The sequence below is a fragment of the Oncorhynchus nerka genome, linkage group LG9b (assembly GCF_034236695.1).
Source record: "Oncorhynchus nerka isolate Pitt River linkage group LG9b, Oner_Uvic_2.0, whole genome shotgun sequence".
NCBI classification, from domain to species: Eukaryota; Metazoa; Chordata; class Actinopteri; order Salmoniformes; family Salmonidae; genus Oncorhynchus; species Oncorhynchus nerka.
Genome location: NC_088424.1, coordinates 6,635,411 through 6,654,164, shown reverse-complemented (window position 1 = coordinate 6,654,164; position 18,754 = coordinate 6,635,411). Strand labels below are relative to the sequence as shown.

The following is an 18,754-nucleotide window of genomic DNA, read 5'->3' as shown; positions in this document are numbered from 1 at the left end:
TCAACACAATACCCAGGTAACTTTATTGAGAACATCTTTTCAGAGGGTCATTTCCATATGAATTCAGTCTAGCTGACGATCAGCTACCATTCGGTTCCTTGGTAGTACGAGCTGTCTACGTGTTAATGTTGAGAATGTGTTAGTTTTTTTTTATACCGTAAGATGAAGCACTCCTCCGTTCAATTCTCAATAGTAAACAGCGCGATGACCTTAATAATAGACATTGTGTGCTGTGATTTTAACTGTGAATGTGCCAGGCCCCACATTCACAGTTTAAATCAGAGCACACAATGTCTATTAAGGTTAACTTACTTTATCAAAAAACAACAAAAAAACAACAACAGTTGTCTACCTGTGGAAAGAATTCTCAACATGAACACATGTAGACAGCTAGCATCACCAAGGAACATAATGGTAGCTGATCGTCAGCCAGCCTCAAGATCACCTCAAACAAGATGAGCGTCGCGACGCCACCTAAAACATATGGCCTGCAGAGTTTATACTGTACATGCTTTCAAACAAGAATTAAGTGTGACTGTTTCAGGTAAGATATGATTATCTAATGATCGAAAGGTTCTGGACACTGCGAGTCCTTAGACCATTATCAGGTAATAGTTTAAGGAAACAAACCATGTATACACAGCCCATAGTTTGACAGGATTCACAACTACACTACCAGATCATTGTAAATAGCAACAGAGGGATATAGAGAGCATATCAGGAACAATACGCCCCATTTTAGTATTTACATTTGTCAAACTATGCCCCACATTAACAGTTTAACATCAGCTGGTTACTTTTGAGACAAGATTCTATACACCTGAATGGCACATTTACCCCACATATTGACTTAAGTCCTTTTAGCAAGGCGTATCCTATAGGTTCACACAGATCGATTGAGCTAAGTTGCAACTCAGCAGCTATGCTTTTACTTGTGGAGCCATGCCATGTTAACAGTCAGGTAAGTCCACTTCCCTATACTATCCAGACACTTATCTGCATCAAGATAACTTTTCTAGATGTGACGACAATCTAGCTGCTAGTGGTAGATTATGGCACGTCTACGAGAAAACAGCGTTTATGCACATTGACAAACATCGAGCATCGTGTGTTTCTGAAAAATTGGTCTGTTTTTATACTGTGAAAGGGTTTGCCCCAATATGAATCTGTGGGAGCATCCTCCATATTCATACCATTAATCCCCTCGTTAACTCGAACAGTGTGTGTGCATTTCCTCCACTGTTGTCACAATGTAAACAGAGGGAGGGTCCTTAATTGATCAAGAAACATTTCCATTAAGGCAATTCAATCACTCAAACTAGGAGACGTCAAAACTTTCAGGAATGCAGCCTTCTGAGGCAGCATTCCCTATAACAACCTGAGACAAATTCAATCTTAAGTCTATACACAGTCTTCCCTTTTCAGTAACTGTAATAATTGTTGGGGATCTCACAAGCATCCTTCAGTGTTATGGTATACCGCCGTCATCGTATTTATCTCAAACTAAAATAAGAGGCTGTGGAGACAATATTCTATTTACTGTGGAGACCATATTCTATTTACTCCAAGCCCAGAAGGATGTACATAAAATGGCATAGAACCTAATTGATTAAATGGACATGACTGTAAATCATGCAGGTCAAAATACACATATAGTACAAGTAAACTAATGAGAGCAAACAAGGGCACTGAAAATGCTCCTCACGTAAAAACATGGTCAAGCAACAATTAAATATGAGTCCTAGGGTGGAGGAGGTAATGTTATTGTTATGAATACAGAGCTTTTTAGCTATGTGCCAATCGAAGACTTAAAAAAGGACCATTAAGGGGAAAGAAAAAAAAATGTTAAAGTAAATAAAATACAAAAGACTGTCAACATCCCAAGATCATGTTGTACGATGTAGGAAGTGGTATGTCCTGTCTGTCAAATGCAACTTTGCCTGTGTGCTTCTTTATCTGTAGTTTTGTGTGTGTACAGCACTCTATGAGTCCTCATTTAATTCCCGACTGTCGGTTCTGGCAATTTTCCGCGGGGGTGCAGTGTTCTCCCCCTCCGCTTGCTCCTGCTCCCGCTTTTTGGCCGCATTCTGTCGAGACAAAATACAGAGAGGGGTTGGAAAACTAGCTGACCTACAGTAAACCGCAATACAGTGTCTATATCATGTGAAGAAACAAGCCTTAGGAAGGTATCAACTTTCCCAATATTTTACCTTTTTGTCCCACTGTTGGTGAAGATATCTCAATAGGATATTTGTCTTCTCTGTGACAATGACTTAGAAGAAAAAATATCAGATCAAAAAAACAATATAAATCACAAGAGAATTCAAATGGTTTTTCTTTATTTGTACTATTTTCTATACTGTAATAAACTTTGCTGGGTCAGCAAATAACACACTTGTATACCGGAATTGGAATATATGCATACAGTTTTATCTGCTGATGTTCAGAATTTGTATGGCACAGATTACACAGGTGGCCATTTCAATTACAGTACCAGTCAAAAGTTTGGACAAACCTACTCATTCTAGGGTTTTCCTTAATTTTGACTATTTTCTATATGGTGGAATAATAATGAAGACATCAAAACTATGAAATAACACATATGGCATCATGCAGTAACCAAGAAAACTGTTAAACAAATCAAAATATATTTATATTTGACATTATTCAAAATAGCCACCCTTTGCCTTGATGAAAGCTTTGCACACTCTTGGCATTCTCTCAACCAGCTTCATTAGGTAGTCACCTGTAATGCATTTAAATTAACAGCTGTGCATTGTTACAAGTTCATTTGTGGAATTTCTTTCCTTCTTAATGTATTTGAGCCAATCAGTTGTGTTGTGACAACGTATGGGTGGTATACAGAAGAGAGCCCTATTTGGTAAAAGACCAAGTCCAAATTATGGCAAGAACAGCTCAAATAAGCAAAGAGAACCCCATCATTACTTGAAGACGTGAAGGTCAGTCAATTCAGAAAATGTCAAGAAAGGAGGAGATAGAGGAGGTGTGATGGTGCTTTGCTGGTGACACTGCAGGTAATTTATTTAAAATTCAAGACACACTTAACCAGCATAACTACCACAGCATTCTTCAGTGATACGCCATCCCATCTGGTTTGCGCTTAATGTGACGATCATTAGTTTTTCAACAGGATAATGACCCAAAACACACCTCCAGGCTGTGTAAGGGCAATTTGACCAAGGAGGTGTGATGCATCAGATAACATGTCCTCCACAATCATCTGACCTCAACCCAATTTGTGATGGTTTGGACTTTGGAATGAAGGAAAAGCAGCAAACAAGTGCTCAGCATATGGGGGAACTCCTTCAAGACTGTTGAAAAAGCATTCCAGGTGAAGCTGGTTGAGAGAATGCCAAGAGTGTGCAAAGCTGTCATCAAGGCAAAGGGTGGCTACTTTGAAGAATTTCAATATATATGTTGATTTGTTTAACACTTTTTTGGTTACTACATGATTCCATGTGTGTTATTTCATAGTTGTGATGTCTTCACTATTATTCTACAATGAAGAAAATAGGTTTTTTTAAAGAAGAAAAACCCTTAAATGAGTAGGTGTGTCCAAACTTTTGACAGGTACTGTATACCAATGAGCATTTGGATCAGGAAAGTATCCTCTACAAGACAGAACGTTGAATAAAATGAGTAACTTACTTTGCTGGTTGTCCATGTGGTTGGTCCTTTTGCAGGTAGGAATGAGAGACAATATATCAACAGGAAAGTATAATTAAGTCAACTTTTCAACCGCTGGTAATGTGTTCAGATTACTATCACCTGAAGCATGCATTTCAGGTGATAAAAATACATGCACGAGACACATGCATACTTTCCGAGCTCGTGCACGTGTATACATGGTTCTGCGCATGCTTCAGGTGATCGAAATCTGAACACACTGCCAGCGCTTTGAAAAGTTGATGTAATTATACTTTCCTGTGGATATATAGTCTCACATTCATACCTGCAAAAGGACCAACCACGTGGACAACCAGTAAAGTTAAACTATCCTTCTATTGAATCCAATGCAATTCAACGTTGGGTCTTCAGGCTAATCAATAATGCTAACCTTTATCAGTCAAACTACACAATATTCAGATCAGAAGTACACACTAGCACGCATATACTGTGAGAACAGAGTATCATTTGAATCTGATGGGACACTCACTCTGTTCTGATGGATACTCCCGAGTTGGGAGATACACAGAGGGCCTTCGGTTCTGAAAGACAGACAGAAATAGGTGATGAAGTCTAAATCAAGTATGTGACCACTAACTGACTAACCCAAATAACAGGCGAGAAATATAAAGTCCAATTACAATATGCATTGTTTGGCACTAAATTCAATATCTATGTTGACCATTAGCAATTTATGCTCTCAGGTTAAAACAATCACATTAATTTGGAATTTCGTTGACATACATTACTAAGGGCAGGAAGACACTTACTGACGCTTTGCAGACAGAGTCTGCATGAAATCTGCTGAAATTGCTTTTGTTGTAGACAGGTAGTCCTTTTAAAAACTCTGCCTGTTTAGGAAAGATTGCAAAATGTGAGAAATTAACCTAGCTGACTGACGTTACTCTAGCTTTTTAGGATACTTAAATTCTGAACATTGGGATTGGGAAATATCTTCCTGGGTAGCCAACTGAACAATTGCTGTACCTACCTAAATGACATTGGCCTAGCTAACTAGATAATACATTAGATAAGTAGCTATCAAGGGACAACATAACGTTAAGCATATAATATTAAACTTTATTTTTTCTAGCTGTCATATTCTGTTAGCTAAGCCAGCTTGATGACGAACAAGTAAACACAGGGCCAAAATTGAACTAGTTCATAGTCAAAACAGGGTAACTTAGTTAGCTAGCAGTCAACTGTAAACATAATATTTTTAGCTTGAAAGCTATATAAAAGGAAAAGACGTTACCTTATCCATGGTGGCTTTATACCACAGAAAGACAACAGACTAAAAGATGATGCGTTAGCTGATGCGCGTGGAAAACGTTAGCTACAGTAACACGAACCTGCGTAGTTTACTAGCGTAATTAAAGCAAAATACGCTGTACAGCGTTGGCTATCTGAAATATTCAAGATTACACAAAGTACAAGGAATGTGTGCATCAATTCTTAGTCATTTACAAGGATTCTATAAGCTAGCAAGAACACCAGTTTGCTAACTAGACAACCCGTTATATATATCTAGCAACTCACTAACGTTAGCTAGCTTGCTACTAGACAGTGTTTTGTCGTAGCTAAGAAACCGCTGGTTGTTTACAAGTTCGGTTTGACTATGACACAATCAAATAATGATATGTTTTTTTTTTGTGAAATTAGGTTTGAGATAATCAAACTATGTTGAATCGAATAATCAAGCATACTTAATGGCTATAGAGCACGCAAGTTAGCATAACAATTCCATATACTCCATATTTGTTGCTCGCCCGTGTATGGGCGTTCTTCTTCTTGACTGGTGCTCCATTGGCTACAGGAGAGGATAGACGGTCGTAAAAGGACAATGCTCATTGGGTCACTAGTTTTTACACGAGAAACCAGCACGCCAATAGGAAGAGGGGCTCCAGATCCCGTCACGTGATTTGATGGCGGAGAGGCATTGATAAGCAGTAGCTAGCCATGGCACACAAATTCCTTGTTATTCAGTATCAAAGATTGTGAAATTATTTTCACAAGGAGATATTAACACAGACATTGAGATATAAAATATGTTAACCATGGTTTTCTGATCTTCCATCATCTCCAACCCCACTGATTTAAACCAACAACCCCACTCATGCTAATAAAAATGCTTATTCCCCCCCTGTAACACTGCTTTTTTTTTAGCAAGACACAAACTTGAATGACAACTGCGTATCAGCATGGTATGAAGGTCCGAAGATGTGTTTATTTTCGCAGCAACTAAATAGCTTACACAAGCAACACAGATGCTTATATCCCAGCACTTACATATTAAAAGTCCAATATTCAAATTCAGGAACTAGTTCAACCGCACCACTGCATGTTGACATGTGCATAAGTAAAACTACTTTTGTCACAGTTGATTCCCTAAGCCATTTAAGCTAAATTGACTTACTGCACCAACCTACCAAGCCTTTCCAAGATTGAGTCTGAAATAGATGAGAAAGAAATTGAGAATCCATTTCATGGTCAAATACATCTGCAAATTCATCTTCCTTCCAGTAGAGGCTACTCATAGGATGAAGGGGAGGACATTTACATTTACATTTAAGTCATTTAGCAGACCATCCTCCTCAGTGAATTTCATTCAAATAAAAACTGTAAAACATGTCAAAAGTTATGCTTTTTTGATAAAATACTAAATATTTTCACCTCACCAAATCATTTATTAAAACATACTGTTTCGCAATGAAGGTCTACATTAGCCTCAACAACAATCTGTAGGATAGCACCACAGTCTAGCCGGAGGACAGCTAGCTTCCATCTCCCTCTGGGTACACTGACTTCAATACAAAACCTACGAGGCTCATGGTTCTCACCCCTTTTCATAGACTTACACAGTAATTACGAAAACCTCCGGAGGACTTCCTCCAACCTATCAGAGCTCTTGCAGCATGAACTGACATGTTGTTCACCCAATCAAATGACCAGGGAATAAATCTAGTACTGAAATCATAAGCTACAGCTAGCTAGCACTGCAGTGCATAACGTGGTGAGTAGTTGACTCAAAGACAGAGAAAGACAATAGTTAAACCATTTTGAACAATGTATTTTTCCAAAATGAAGAAGCAAGAGAGAGATTGTAAATTTTTTTCAATTTCACTTACTTAGCTAGAAAATGCTGCTAGCTAGTTTAGCCTACTCAAACAGTGGGATGCTACGTTAGCTAGCTGGCTATGACTATCCAACACAACTCTTCGAAGTCAAGGTAAGCTTTTGGTTTGACTTTGCCACCGTGACCCGCCAGTGTAAGTGCTAGACTGCTTACCTTTTCCCGTCACACTTTTCTCGTTACACTGTAACGTTACTGAATGATTGTAGCGGGTTTACTAACGTGTTAGTTCTATTAGCTATTTTGACTATGATCTTACTTTAGCTAATATGGTGACAAAGATGTAGGCTGTGTGTAGTGGTTATATGGTTTGGCTTGGAAAGGTTTTTTTCGGCTGATGTGAAGGGAAAAGGTGAGAGGAGAGTGTATAGATGAGAGAAGGAATACAACGTGGCTGCTATGAAAGTGAACTGTGTTTACGTGTGATCAGGGGGGTATTTATTCCGCAGATTCTGTTAAAAAACGGAAATGGGATAAACATAACTGAATTTGTTCATTAGAAACTCGTTTGCAACCGTTGGACTAATGACTACACCCTATATCAGCTAGATGCAGGCAAGAGTGTGCAAGGTGTGTCACTGTCACGTCAAATTTTTCTCTCGACCTGTGTGCACCTACATTGTAAACTTTCATTCATAGGCTAAGTTGTGCAACCTCATGATGTTTAGCCTAAAGCTATCGCTGCTACACTGAACTGGGTGAATGGAATATGAATGAGTCATCCAACATGGAGTAATAGAAATAAGGTCACGCTCATTATACATTTTTTGCTTCCTCCCTAATCTTAAATAACACTGACCGCCACTGCTGCCTTCACATATCCAATAACTCAAGACATCCAGCTCTACACAAAACTGTACCAACAAGTCTGCAGGTTCTTAGATTGCCTAATAAATCAGACTTTTATGTGAAATCATCAAGTTTTCCTTACAAGCCAGAATGTTGAATAAAATGACATCTGAATTTACTCTACTGGTTGTCTGTGTGGTTGGTGCTTCAGCCACTCAACATTTTTGACAAAATATACATAGGAAAGTTGTTTACCCCACTTTTTAGACGCAGGTACTGCCGTTGAAATGTATATCTCCTGGAATATGCGAAAAACCATGTCAACACCTGCAGACGTTGGTTACATGCATGCATCACGTGCATGTACTTCCATCTTGTGCATGTGCCATTGGTCATGAGCAAACAAATCTTGATTGCTACACACAGACTGACGTTTTGAAGTCAGGTTAATTCATACTTTCCTGTGGATATTTTGTCTAAAATTTCTACCAACACAATATACAATCAACAGAGTAAGTTCAATTAAGTTTATTCAACATTCTTACTTGTAAAGGGACTGTTTGGAATGTTTTAATGTAAATGTGCATGGTGTTGCCTACATAATTGGAAGGCATTGCCATGTTTCGTGCCTATTTTTTGGGGCATCTTCCACATGGTAGTAAAACCTGGGCACCTTTGCATCACAACTTCGATAGGTTTACTGACAAAATAGTCCATTGGGTGGTTAGTGTGAGAGGGATTTCCGTCCTTTTAGCATCCTACGGAGAATCACCTCGATGCCACCCTGTGTGCTTATCCTCTTGATCCAGCCGTGGGTCCGCTTCCGCTTTATATTCTTGGGCTGGTACTCTGTGCCCCGCTTCCCTGTGCGAACCTGCTGGTGGTGCCAGGGGAGTTGCTGGAACACTCCTGCCCCCTCTGCCTGTGATGTGAGAGGACCACACCGAGAGGTCAGGGGAGGTACACTGGCCCAGGACAGAACCCAACCACTTAGTGATCGCAGCTGGGCGACACTGGATCCTGGAAACTCTAGTGCAAAATTCCTGCTGGATAATAAGAGTATGAAATGTCAGTTTCATGATTTAACCATGTAAACTATTCAGTAGAGTGCTAAGGCATTCAAGCTTTAGGACAATATGACTGTTGGTTTGTGAAAGTTTATAACTAGCTAGCTTAGTTGGCTTTTTAAAGCAGACTTGGTCATAAGGGTTAGTTAGAATGTGTTCATGGATAGCTAGTTCACTCAAAGTTCAATCATTGGAAGGAAAATACAAGCAGGCAATATGTCTGATTTATCAGGTTGTAATTCACAATTAATTGGTATATACAGACTGAAACATTGGCGTGCAAAATCATGTAAATGTTCCTAACAAGCCAGAATGTTGAGAAAAATAATCCTTTTAACTTACTATACCGGTCTCAAACAATGAGACAGGTGGGTGTTTTGAAATAGAGAAGCTGGCCGTGTGCACATCGTTAAATTACTTAATAAAAAAAAATAGTAATGGAGCAATTTCTAAATTCCAATTCACCACCTGCATCTGGACAGGCGTATTAAATGATAGTAAGTTCAAATTAACATTTTATTCAACATACTTGGCTTTTGATGAAAATGAACAGCCTGATTAAATCACACAAGCAACGTATTTGATATGGAGTGGTGGGTGTAATTAAACTAGCTTCGTTAGAGTCGAAGCCACAATCAAACGCGCAAAGATAGCCTGCAACACCGCTGCAGCATCATTTAGGTACAGATATAGCCCAAGAATGTACTGTTAAGGTGTACATATCCAGAGGTAGCCTAGCTAGCGCTAGTTTTCCGAGGTTGAACCTCAAAATACCTTGCCATGACTTCTCAAGCTTTCCATTTTATATTCATTTGAAGAACGCAATTACCTAGTGGAACATATCACTCCATGAAACCGGTAAACCGACGACCTTATAGTATTCATTATATATAATATTCACGTTTTTTCACTGACATTAAAACAACATCAACGCACAGGTTCTAAACCATGAACGCAATCTAATTGCGAAATAGCCTCCTTCCATCCAGAGCTATGATTGGCTTGCGTTTTTCATCCAATCGAAATGTGTCTTACAGATACTAGCTAAATATTTCACCGGATGTATAATGTATTATTATTATTTTTTTAATTCCGGATGTATAAATATGAAGTATCCGGTTGGCGTTTTTTATTTTATTTTAATTTTCTATTATCAACACAACAAATAAAAAAAACAGATATACAAACAAAAGTACATGTACCTAACAGACAGGGAGGGGTATTACATATCAAGATTAATTTTCAATTTGTTAAATACTTTTATGGTGTATATTGCTTTTTTTGTTTTTACATTTACTGATAGAATTGAAATATTATTTTGAAATTATCTTAAATAATGTGAAAAGGGGTTTGTTCTCTGCCCACTTCATTTTATGGACAAAGAATCTTCCATGAAAGATAAACAAATTAACAATGAAAGTTAAATATATAATTTGGCTCAAAATAAAACATAATATCAGAGTCTTTGAAATTAACATTAATAGTTGTTTCTTTTAAAATAAAATCTTCTAACTCACATCAAAATATTCTGACATAAGAGCAGTCCCAAAATAAATGGTCAAGAGTCTCTGGGTCACAATCACAAAATACACATTTGTTATCAATAGCTATTTTAAATCTGTGTATAATAAAGGTCTTTACAGGGTAGATTCTATGAATGAGTTTGTATGATACTTCTTTCACCTTATTAGATATGCAATATTTACCAGATAACAATGACATTTTGTTCCAGTTCACTTGTCCTAGGGCTGCATTCCAGTACATTCTAGCAGAGGGAATAGTAACATATTGACATAGTTTCCTTATATACATGTTATTACATTTATAGTTTAAAATGTAAATTCCTTCTAGTTGTATTGAGGCTACATAATCCTCAACAGTTGCACTTGGAGTACTGTTATATTCTCCTAAAAGAAGAATAGCACCTTTAGGGACAGCTCTAACAACAAGTTGATACTCCTCAGGAGTGAATGTAACATTGTGTGTTCTAATAAATACTTGTCCATATATAACCCAAATAATGTTGTTGGAAAAAGTTCTGGAAAAACAAAGACTTGCTTTTGAATTTTATGTCTTTATTATTCCAGATGAGGGGAAAAATTGTGTTTGTACATGAGGTTCCAAGTTAGATGTACTTGTTTATGAAAGTTTGCAAGCTTAATAGGGATTTTACCCATATCAAAGTTGTATTTGAGTAAGAATTCTAGACCACCAATTTGTTGGAATATTAAATTAGGGATGATATTCCAGATGCAATCCTTATTTCTTAAATAGTTTTGTATCCATTTAATCTTAAATATTATATTAGAGGTTTTAAAATCCAGAGCACTCAACCCTCCCTCACCTTGGGTGCTACATATTATCGCTTTTCTTAAATAATGAGGTTTAATTCCTCCATATGAAGTTAAATAATTTAGTATCAACCATTGTAGTTACTGACAGAGGAACATCCAAGGCAAGGGAGGTATATACTAATCTGGACAGACCTTCAGATTTTGATAAAAGTACACGTCCAGATAAAGACATATCTCTTAATAACCAGGAGTTAAATCTCTTTCCAATTGTCTCTACAATAGGAGAGAAATTTAAGTTGGCCCTTTCTTTCTGGCCTTTGCTAACTGTAATACCAAGATATGTGATCCACATCTTTTACAGGGATATTACATACTGGGTTTAAGTCACATCATTTGAATGCAAATAATTCACCTTCCTAATATTCATAGATTAACCTGATACATGTGAGAAGGCATTAATACACTCAATAGGTTTCTTGACTTCATTATGATCTTTCAAAACAATGGTGGTGTCGTCAGCCAGTTTTGAACATTGTATCTCTTTGTATTTGTATCTGAATACCCCTAAAACTATCCTTATTTATATGAAGTGCCATAACTTGTGTGACCAATACAAATAAGAAAGTAGAAATTGGGCATCCTTGTTTAATTCCACGTCTAATGTCGAATCTTTGCGAAGTTCCATGGGATAATTTAACAGAGCTGTTACTATTATTGTAAAGTGTCTTAATTACACTTTGAAAATATTGACCAAAACCAAAAAATCGAAGAGTCTCAAAAAGATAATAATGTTCAACTGTATCAAATGCCTTTTTTAAGTCGACAAATAAAATAAAGCTATCTTCCATAATGTGCTCAATGTAGTCTATCAGGCCTTTCTAATCGACCTGGCCCGGGTATCCTGGAAGGACATTGACCTCATCCCGTCAGTTGAGGATGCCTGGTCATTCTTTAAAAGTAACTTCCTCACCATTTTAGATAAGCATGCTCCGTTCAAAAAATGCAGAACCAAGAACAGATACAGCCCTTGGTTCACTCCAGACCTGACTGCCCTCGACCAGCACAAAAACATCCTGTGGCGGACTGCAATAGCATCGAATAGCCCCCATGATATGCAACTATTCAGGGAAGTCAGGAACCAATACACGCAGTCAGTCAGGAAAGCTAAGGCCAGCTTCTTCAGGCAGAAGTTTGCATCCTGTAGCTCCAACTCCAAAAAGTTCTGGGACACTGTGAAGTCCATGGAGAACAAGAGCACCTCCTCCCAGCTGCCCACTGCACTGAGGCTAGGTAACACGGTCTCCACCGATAAATCCATGATTATCGAAAACTTCAATAAGCACTTCTCAACGGCTGGCCATGCCTTCCGCCTGGCTACTCCAACCTCGGCCAACAGCTCCGCCCCCCCCGCAGCTCCTCGCCCAAGCCTCTCCGGGTTCTCCTTTACCCAAATCCAGATAGCAGATGTTCTGAAAGAGCTGCATAACCTGGACCCGTACAAATCAGCTGGGCTTGACAATCTGGACCCTCTATTTCTGAAACTATCTGCCGCCATTGTCGCAACCCCTATTACCAGCCTGTTCAACCTCTCTTTCATATCGTCTGAGATCCCCAAGGATTGGAAAGCTGCCGCAGTCATCCCCCTCTTCAAAGGGGGAGACACCCTGGACCCAAACTGCTATAGACCTATATCCATCCTGCCCTGCCTATCTAAGGTCTTCGAAAGCCAAGTCAACAAACAGGTCACTGACCATCTCGAATCCCACCGTACCTTCTCCGCTGTGCAATCTGGTTTCCGAGTCGGTCACGGGTGCACCTCAGCCACACTCAAGGTACTAAACGATATCATAACCGCCATCGATAAAAGACAGTACTGTGCAGCCGTCTTCATCGACCTCGCCAAGGCTTTCATTTACATTTACATTACATTTAAGTCATTTAGCAGACGCTCTTATCCAGAGCGACTTACAAATTGGTGCATTCACCTTATGACATCCAGTGGAACAGTAGTGCATCTAAATCTTTTAAGGGGGGTGAGAGGGATTCGACTCTGTCAATCACCATATTCTTATCGGCAGACTCAATAGCCTCGGTTTTTCGGATGACTGCCTTGCCTGGTTCACCAATTACTTTGCATACATTTACATTTAAGTCATTTAGCAGGCGCTCTTATCCAGAGCGACTTACAAATTGGTGCGTTCACCTTAAGACATCCAGTGGAACAGCCACTTTACAATAGTGCATCTAAATCTTTTAAGGGGGGTGAGAAGGATTACTTTATCCTATCCTAGGTATTCCTGAAAGAGGTGGGGTTTCAGGTGTCTCCGGAAGGTGGTGATTGACTCCGCTGTCCTGACGTCGTGAGGGAGTTTGTTCCACCATTGGGGGGCCAGAGCAGCGAACAGTTTTGACTGGGCTGCGCGGGAACTGTACTTCCTCAGTGGTAGGGAGGCGAGCAGGCCAGAGGTGGATGAACGCAGTGCCCTTGTTTGGGTGTAGGGCCTGATCAGAGCCTGGAGGTACTGATGTGCCGTTCCCCTCACAGCTCCGTAGGCAAGCACCATGGTCTTGTAGCGGATGCGAGCTTCAACTGGAAGCCAGTGGAGAGAGCGGAGGAGCGGGGTGACGTGAGAGAACTTGGGAAGGTTGAACACCAGACGGGCTGCGGCGTTCTGGATGAGTTGTAGGGGTTTAATGGCACAGGCAGGGAGCCCAGCCAACAGCGAGTTGCAGTAATCCAGACGGGAGATGACAAGTGCCTGGATTAGGACCTGCGCTGCTTCCTGTGTGAGGCAGGGTCGTACTCTGCGGATGTTGTAGAGCATGAACCTACAAGAACGGGCCACCGCCTTGATGTTAGTTGAGAACGACAGGGTGTTGTCCAGGATCACGCCAAGGTTCTTAGCGCTCTGGGAGGAGGACACAATGGAGTTGTCAACCGTGATGGCGAGATCATGGAACGGGCAGTCCTTCCCCGGGAGGAAGAGCAGCTCCGTCTTGCCGAGGTTCAGCTTGAGGTGGTGATCCGTCATCCACACTGATATGTCTGCCAGACATGCAGAGATGCGATTCGCCACCTGGTCATCAGAAGGGGGAAAGGAGAAGATTAATTGTGTGTCGTCTGCATAGCAATGATAGGAGAGACCATGTGAGGTTATGACAGAGCCAAGTGACTTGGTGTATAGCGAGAATAGGAGAGGGCCTAGAACAGAGCCCTGGGGGACGCCAGTGGTGAGAGCGCGTGGTGAGGAGACAGATTCTCGCCACGCCACCTGGTAGGAGCGACCTGTCAGACAGAGTTCAGTGTGTCAAATCGGAGGGCATGCTGTCCGGTCCTCTGGCAGTCTCTATGGGGGTGCCCCAGGGTTCAATTCTCGGGCCGACTCTTTTCTCTGTATATATCAATGATGTTGCTCTTGCTGCGGGCGATTCCCTGATCCACCTCTACGCAGACGACACCATTCTATATACTTTCGGCCCGTCATTGGACACTGTGCTATCTAACCTCCAAACGAGCTTCAATGCCATACAGCACTCCTTCCGTGGCCTCCAACTGCTCTTAAACGCGAGTAAAACCAAATGCATGCTTTTCAACCGATCGCTGCCTGCACCCGCATGCCCGACTAGCATCACCACCCTGGATGGTTCCGACCTTGAATATGTGGACATCTATAAGTACCTAGGTGTCTGGCTAGACTGCAAACTCTCCTTCCAGACTCACATCAAACATCTCCAATCGAAAATCAAATCAAGAGTCGGCTTTCTATTCCGCAACAAAGCCTCCTTCACTCACGCCGCCAAGCTTACCCTAGTAAAACTGACTATCCTACCGATCCTCGACTTCGGCGATGTCATCTACAAAATGGCTTCCAACACTCTACTCAGCAAACTGGATGCAGTCTATCACAGTGCCATCCGTTTTCTCACCAAAGCACCTTATACCACCCACCACTGCGACTTGTATGCTCTAGTCGGCTGGCCCTCGCTACATATTCGTCGCAAGCTCCACCTTATCTCAGTTCACTGGTCACGATGGCAACACCCATCCGTAGCACGCGCTCCAGCAGGTGTATCTCACTGATCATCCCTAAAGCCAACACCTCATTTGGCCGCCTTTCGTTCCAGTACTCTGCTGCCTGTGACTGGAACGAACTGCAAAAATCGCTGAAGTTGGAAACTTTTATCTCCCTCACCAACTTCAAACATCAGCTATCCGAGCAGCTAACCAATCGCTGCAGCTGTACATAGTCTATTGGTAAATAGCCCACCCATTTTCACCTACCTCATTCCCATACTGTTTTTATACTGTTTTTTATTTATTTACTTTTCTGCTCTTTTGCACACCAATATCTCTACCTGTACATGACCATCTGATAATTTATCACTCCAGTGTTAATCTGCAAAATTGTATTATTCGCCTACCTCCTCATGCCTTTTATTGACTTGTTAATTGTATACTCCATGTGTAACTCTGTGTTGTCTGTTCACACTGCTATGCTTTATCTTGGCCAGGTCGCAGTTGCAAATGAGAACTTGTTCTCAACTAGCCTACCTGGTTAAATAAAGGTGAAATGAAAAAAAAAAAAAATCAAGTCCAATTCTAGTCGAATATTATTACATATATGTCTGCCCTTCATAAAACCAGACTGGGTATCGTCAATGATTTGGTCAATACCTTTTTTAAGTCTTTCTGCAAAGATGGATGCAAGTATCTTTCCATCATTGTTCATTAGTATGATTGGTCTCCAATTTTCTAACATCATAGAATCTTTGTTTGGTTTGGGTATTACAGAAATTAGGCCCTGTGTCATGGAAACAGGCAGGACCCCTAAATCAATTGCCTCCTTAAAAACATTAAATATAAATTCAATAATATCCTCCTGAAAATATTTATGGAATTCACTGATAATGCCATCATGCCCTGGAGATTTGTTTACTTTAACTTGCCGATGCATTTTTTTATTTCATTAATATAAATAATTTCATCACAAGACTTTTGGAAGTCTTCATCTATGAATTTTGCACAGTCTTTGACAGAATCTAGAAAGGCAGATATGTTACTAGTAGGACAGGCATTACTGGTATAAAGGTTACCATTGAATTCTGAAACATATTTTGAAATATCTTTGGGGTTTTCATTTTCTTTGCCATCTATATTGAGTTTATGAATAGATGTAAATTCAGAATTCTTTCTTTCTAAATTGTAAAAGTATTTTCTATTTTTTTCCACCTTCCTCCAACCATCTCCTTCTGCTCTCTCTTCATTCATTCGGTCCATTTCTAGTTGTAAAGAGAATAACTGACCATTTCCTTCTTCATCAAGGTCCTCCATAGAGATTAGAGAAAGGATTTCCTTCATCTTTTAAATTCAGCTATTTCTTTACCTCTCTTCGTGGCTGTTTGTCTTATATCATACTTCATTCATTCCCAATATTTCCCATAAGACTTAAATAGTTGGGCTTTCCTCCAAATGTCTTGTAATATATCTTTGGCATCCATCTTGAAATTATAATCTTCCAACAGTCTACTATTGAGTTTCCAATAACTCCGATTCGGTTTAACTTCAGATCCATTCATATTTAAAGATAAGAATATAACTTTATGATCAGTAAGAATTGATGGTTCAATTGATACCTTGACTAAAGAATTATCTAATGAATTAGAAATCAACCAGAAGTTGACGTTTCCACTCGCCACAAAATATGCTCCACGGTCGATGATGAAGTCAGAGTGTACCCAGGGTAGCTGTAAAGTGATAAGAGGAAGCACAATGGCAGTCAGTTGGAGAAGATGAAGCGAGCTGTTTTTTTTGCCGACATTCTGCCAATCTCCACACAGTTTTCTGTTTCCAACACTAGAATCTGTAACAAACAGAGTTGACTATATTTTGTAGACTTTACCCATTGCCAAAGTAAAACAAAAATGCTTTGTTTAGAAGGAATTCAAGGGCCAATTGTTATCGCACACGAGCACTTAATAAATGCTAGAACCTGCCAATATGATCTCACTAGCGCGTGCTTGGCTCTGCCCACTATGGGTGCGTTCGTAAATGTACTTCTGGCTATCTACTAACACACCCTATGATTAATTTGCTCCCATTGTAAACGACAGCCTCTGGTCTATCTTGGGTTAGTTATAAAAAATCTTTGGCCATTTAAAAAAAAATGTTTTCATTGGGGGTTCTATGGCAGACTACATCCCAAAAGTTGTATCGCATCCGCCTACTGTGCGGAATGAAAAATAAAAATATCCTTTAAACTACAAATACTAATTAACTACCTGAAAATCACACATCAAAATGCTCCCTCCTTTATCTGTTAAATCCTTAAGTCTATTTGTCAGACCGTGAGAAATCCTGAAAATCTGTATTTTCGTGAAAACGTCTGGTGCTTCCGAACGGTTTGGCCGACAAAACTAATATGGCAACTCTATGGAAAGGGGAGACTCAGGAACCCAATGGTTTTCTCCGGACTCGTCTGAAAGTAACCCAGACAAATTAATGGAAGTATGGAGGTAGATTTGTGCCAACAAAAGTAAGGGGCTAAATATGTGTCTGGTCTAAATATGTGTCCTGTCTGGTCCCTACACATGCTTAGGAGCCTGGGAGATCGTCACATTTTCCGTTGTCAATAACCCTTGCAAATTTACATTGTAGAATAATAGTGAAGACATCACAACTATGAAATAACACATATGGAATCATGTGGTAACCAAAAAAGTATTAAACAATTCAATTCAAAGTAGCCACCTGTTGCCTTGATGACAGTTTGCACACTCTTGGCATTCTCTCAACAAGCTTCACCTGAAATGCTTTTCCAACAGTCTTGGAGTTCCAGATTCCAGGACAGATTTCCACTGGTCTAATGTCCATTGTTTGTATTTCTTGGCCCAAGCAAGTCTCTTCTTATTATTGGTGTCCTTAAGTAGTGGTTTCTTGGTGGCAATTTGACCACGAAGGCCTGATTCACGCAGCCTCCTCTGAAAAGTTGATGTTGTGGCGATCCTCATGAGAGCCAGTTTCATCATAGAGCTTGATGGTTTTTGCGACTGCACTTGAAGAAACTTTCAAAGTTTTTGAAATTTTCCGCATTGACTGACCTTCATGTCTTAACCTCTTGAAGCTAGGGGGCACTATTTTTATGTTTGGAAAAATAACGTTCCCAAAGTAAACGGCCTATTTCTCAGGACCAGATGCTAGAATATGCAAAGAATTGACAGATTAGGATATAAAACACTCTAAAGTTTCCAGAACGGTCAAAATATTGTCTGTGAGTATAACAGAACTGATATTGCAGGCAAAACCTGAGGAAAATCAAACCAGGAAGTGGCTTCTATTTTGAAAGCTCCATGTTCCATAATCTGCTTTTGCTCCATTTAAAGGGATATCAACCAGATTCCTTTTCCTATCGCTTCGTCAAGGTGTCAACAGTCTTTAGACATAGTTTCAGGCTTTTATTTTGAAAAATCACTGAGAAAGATAACATTGCGTCAGGTGTTCGCATGAGTTTTGCTCGCGCAACAGTTTGGGCAGCCATTGCCTCTCCCTCTCCTACTGATAAAGACAGTTGCGGTTGATATATTATCGATTATATATTTTAAAAACAAGGATTGATTATAAAAAACATTTGACATGTTTCTATGGACATTACGGATATTATTTGGAATTTGTCTGCGTTGTCGTGACCGCTCTTTCCTGTGGATTTCTGAACATAACACAACAAACAAACGGAGGTATTTTGGATATAAAAATAATCTTTATGGAACAAAAGGAACATTTATTGTGT

At 39.8% G+C, this 18,754-nt stretch overlaps 2 protein-coding genes across 5 annotated transcripts; both read right to left on the bottom strand.

The window, feature by feature from the left end:
• LOC115114198 (DET1- and DDB1-associated protein 1-like) lies at positions 1-5,489 on the bottom strand. The gene is made up of 5 exons (XM_029642262.2): positions 4,943-5,489; positions 4,458-4,538; positions 4,178-4,229; positions 2,211-2,272; positions 1-2,087 (listed from the first exon to the last, which is right to left on the bottom strand). Exons 1-5 carry the CDS (start codon positions 4,949-4,951, stop codon positions 1,983-1,985), a joined length of 309 nt encoding a protein of 102 aa, XP_029498122.1. The 5' UTR covers positions 4,952-5,489; the 3' UTR covers positions 1-1,982.
• Positions 5,490-5,894: 405 nt separating this feature from the next.
• Positions 5,895-13,199, bottom strand: mrpl34 (mitochondrial ribosomal protein L34). 4 transcript variants are annotated; one of them, XM_065013316.1, is made up of 2 exons: positions 9,506-13,199; positions 5,895-8,652 (listed from the first exon to the last, which is right to left on the bottom strand). In XM_065013316.1, the coding sequence occupies exons 1-2, from the start codon at positions 9,559-9,561 to the stop codon at positions 8,334-8,336; spliced, it is 375 nt and encodes a 124-aa protein (XP_064869388.1). In that variant the 5' UTR covers positions 9,562-13,199; the 3' UTR covers positions 5,895-8,333. The 4 variants fall into 4 exon arrangements, with proteins under 4 accessions (XP_064869388.1, XP_064869387.1, XP_064869389.1 ...); XM_065013315.1 differs by having other exon boundaries at positions 5,895-8,655; positions 9,506-13,198; XM_065013317.1 differs by having other exon boundaries at positions 5,895-8,655; positions 9,451-9,540.
• Between the last annotated feature and the right edge of the window lie 5,555 nt (positions 13,200-18,754).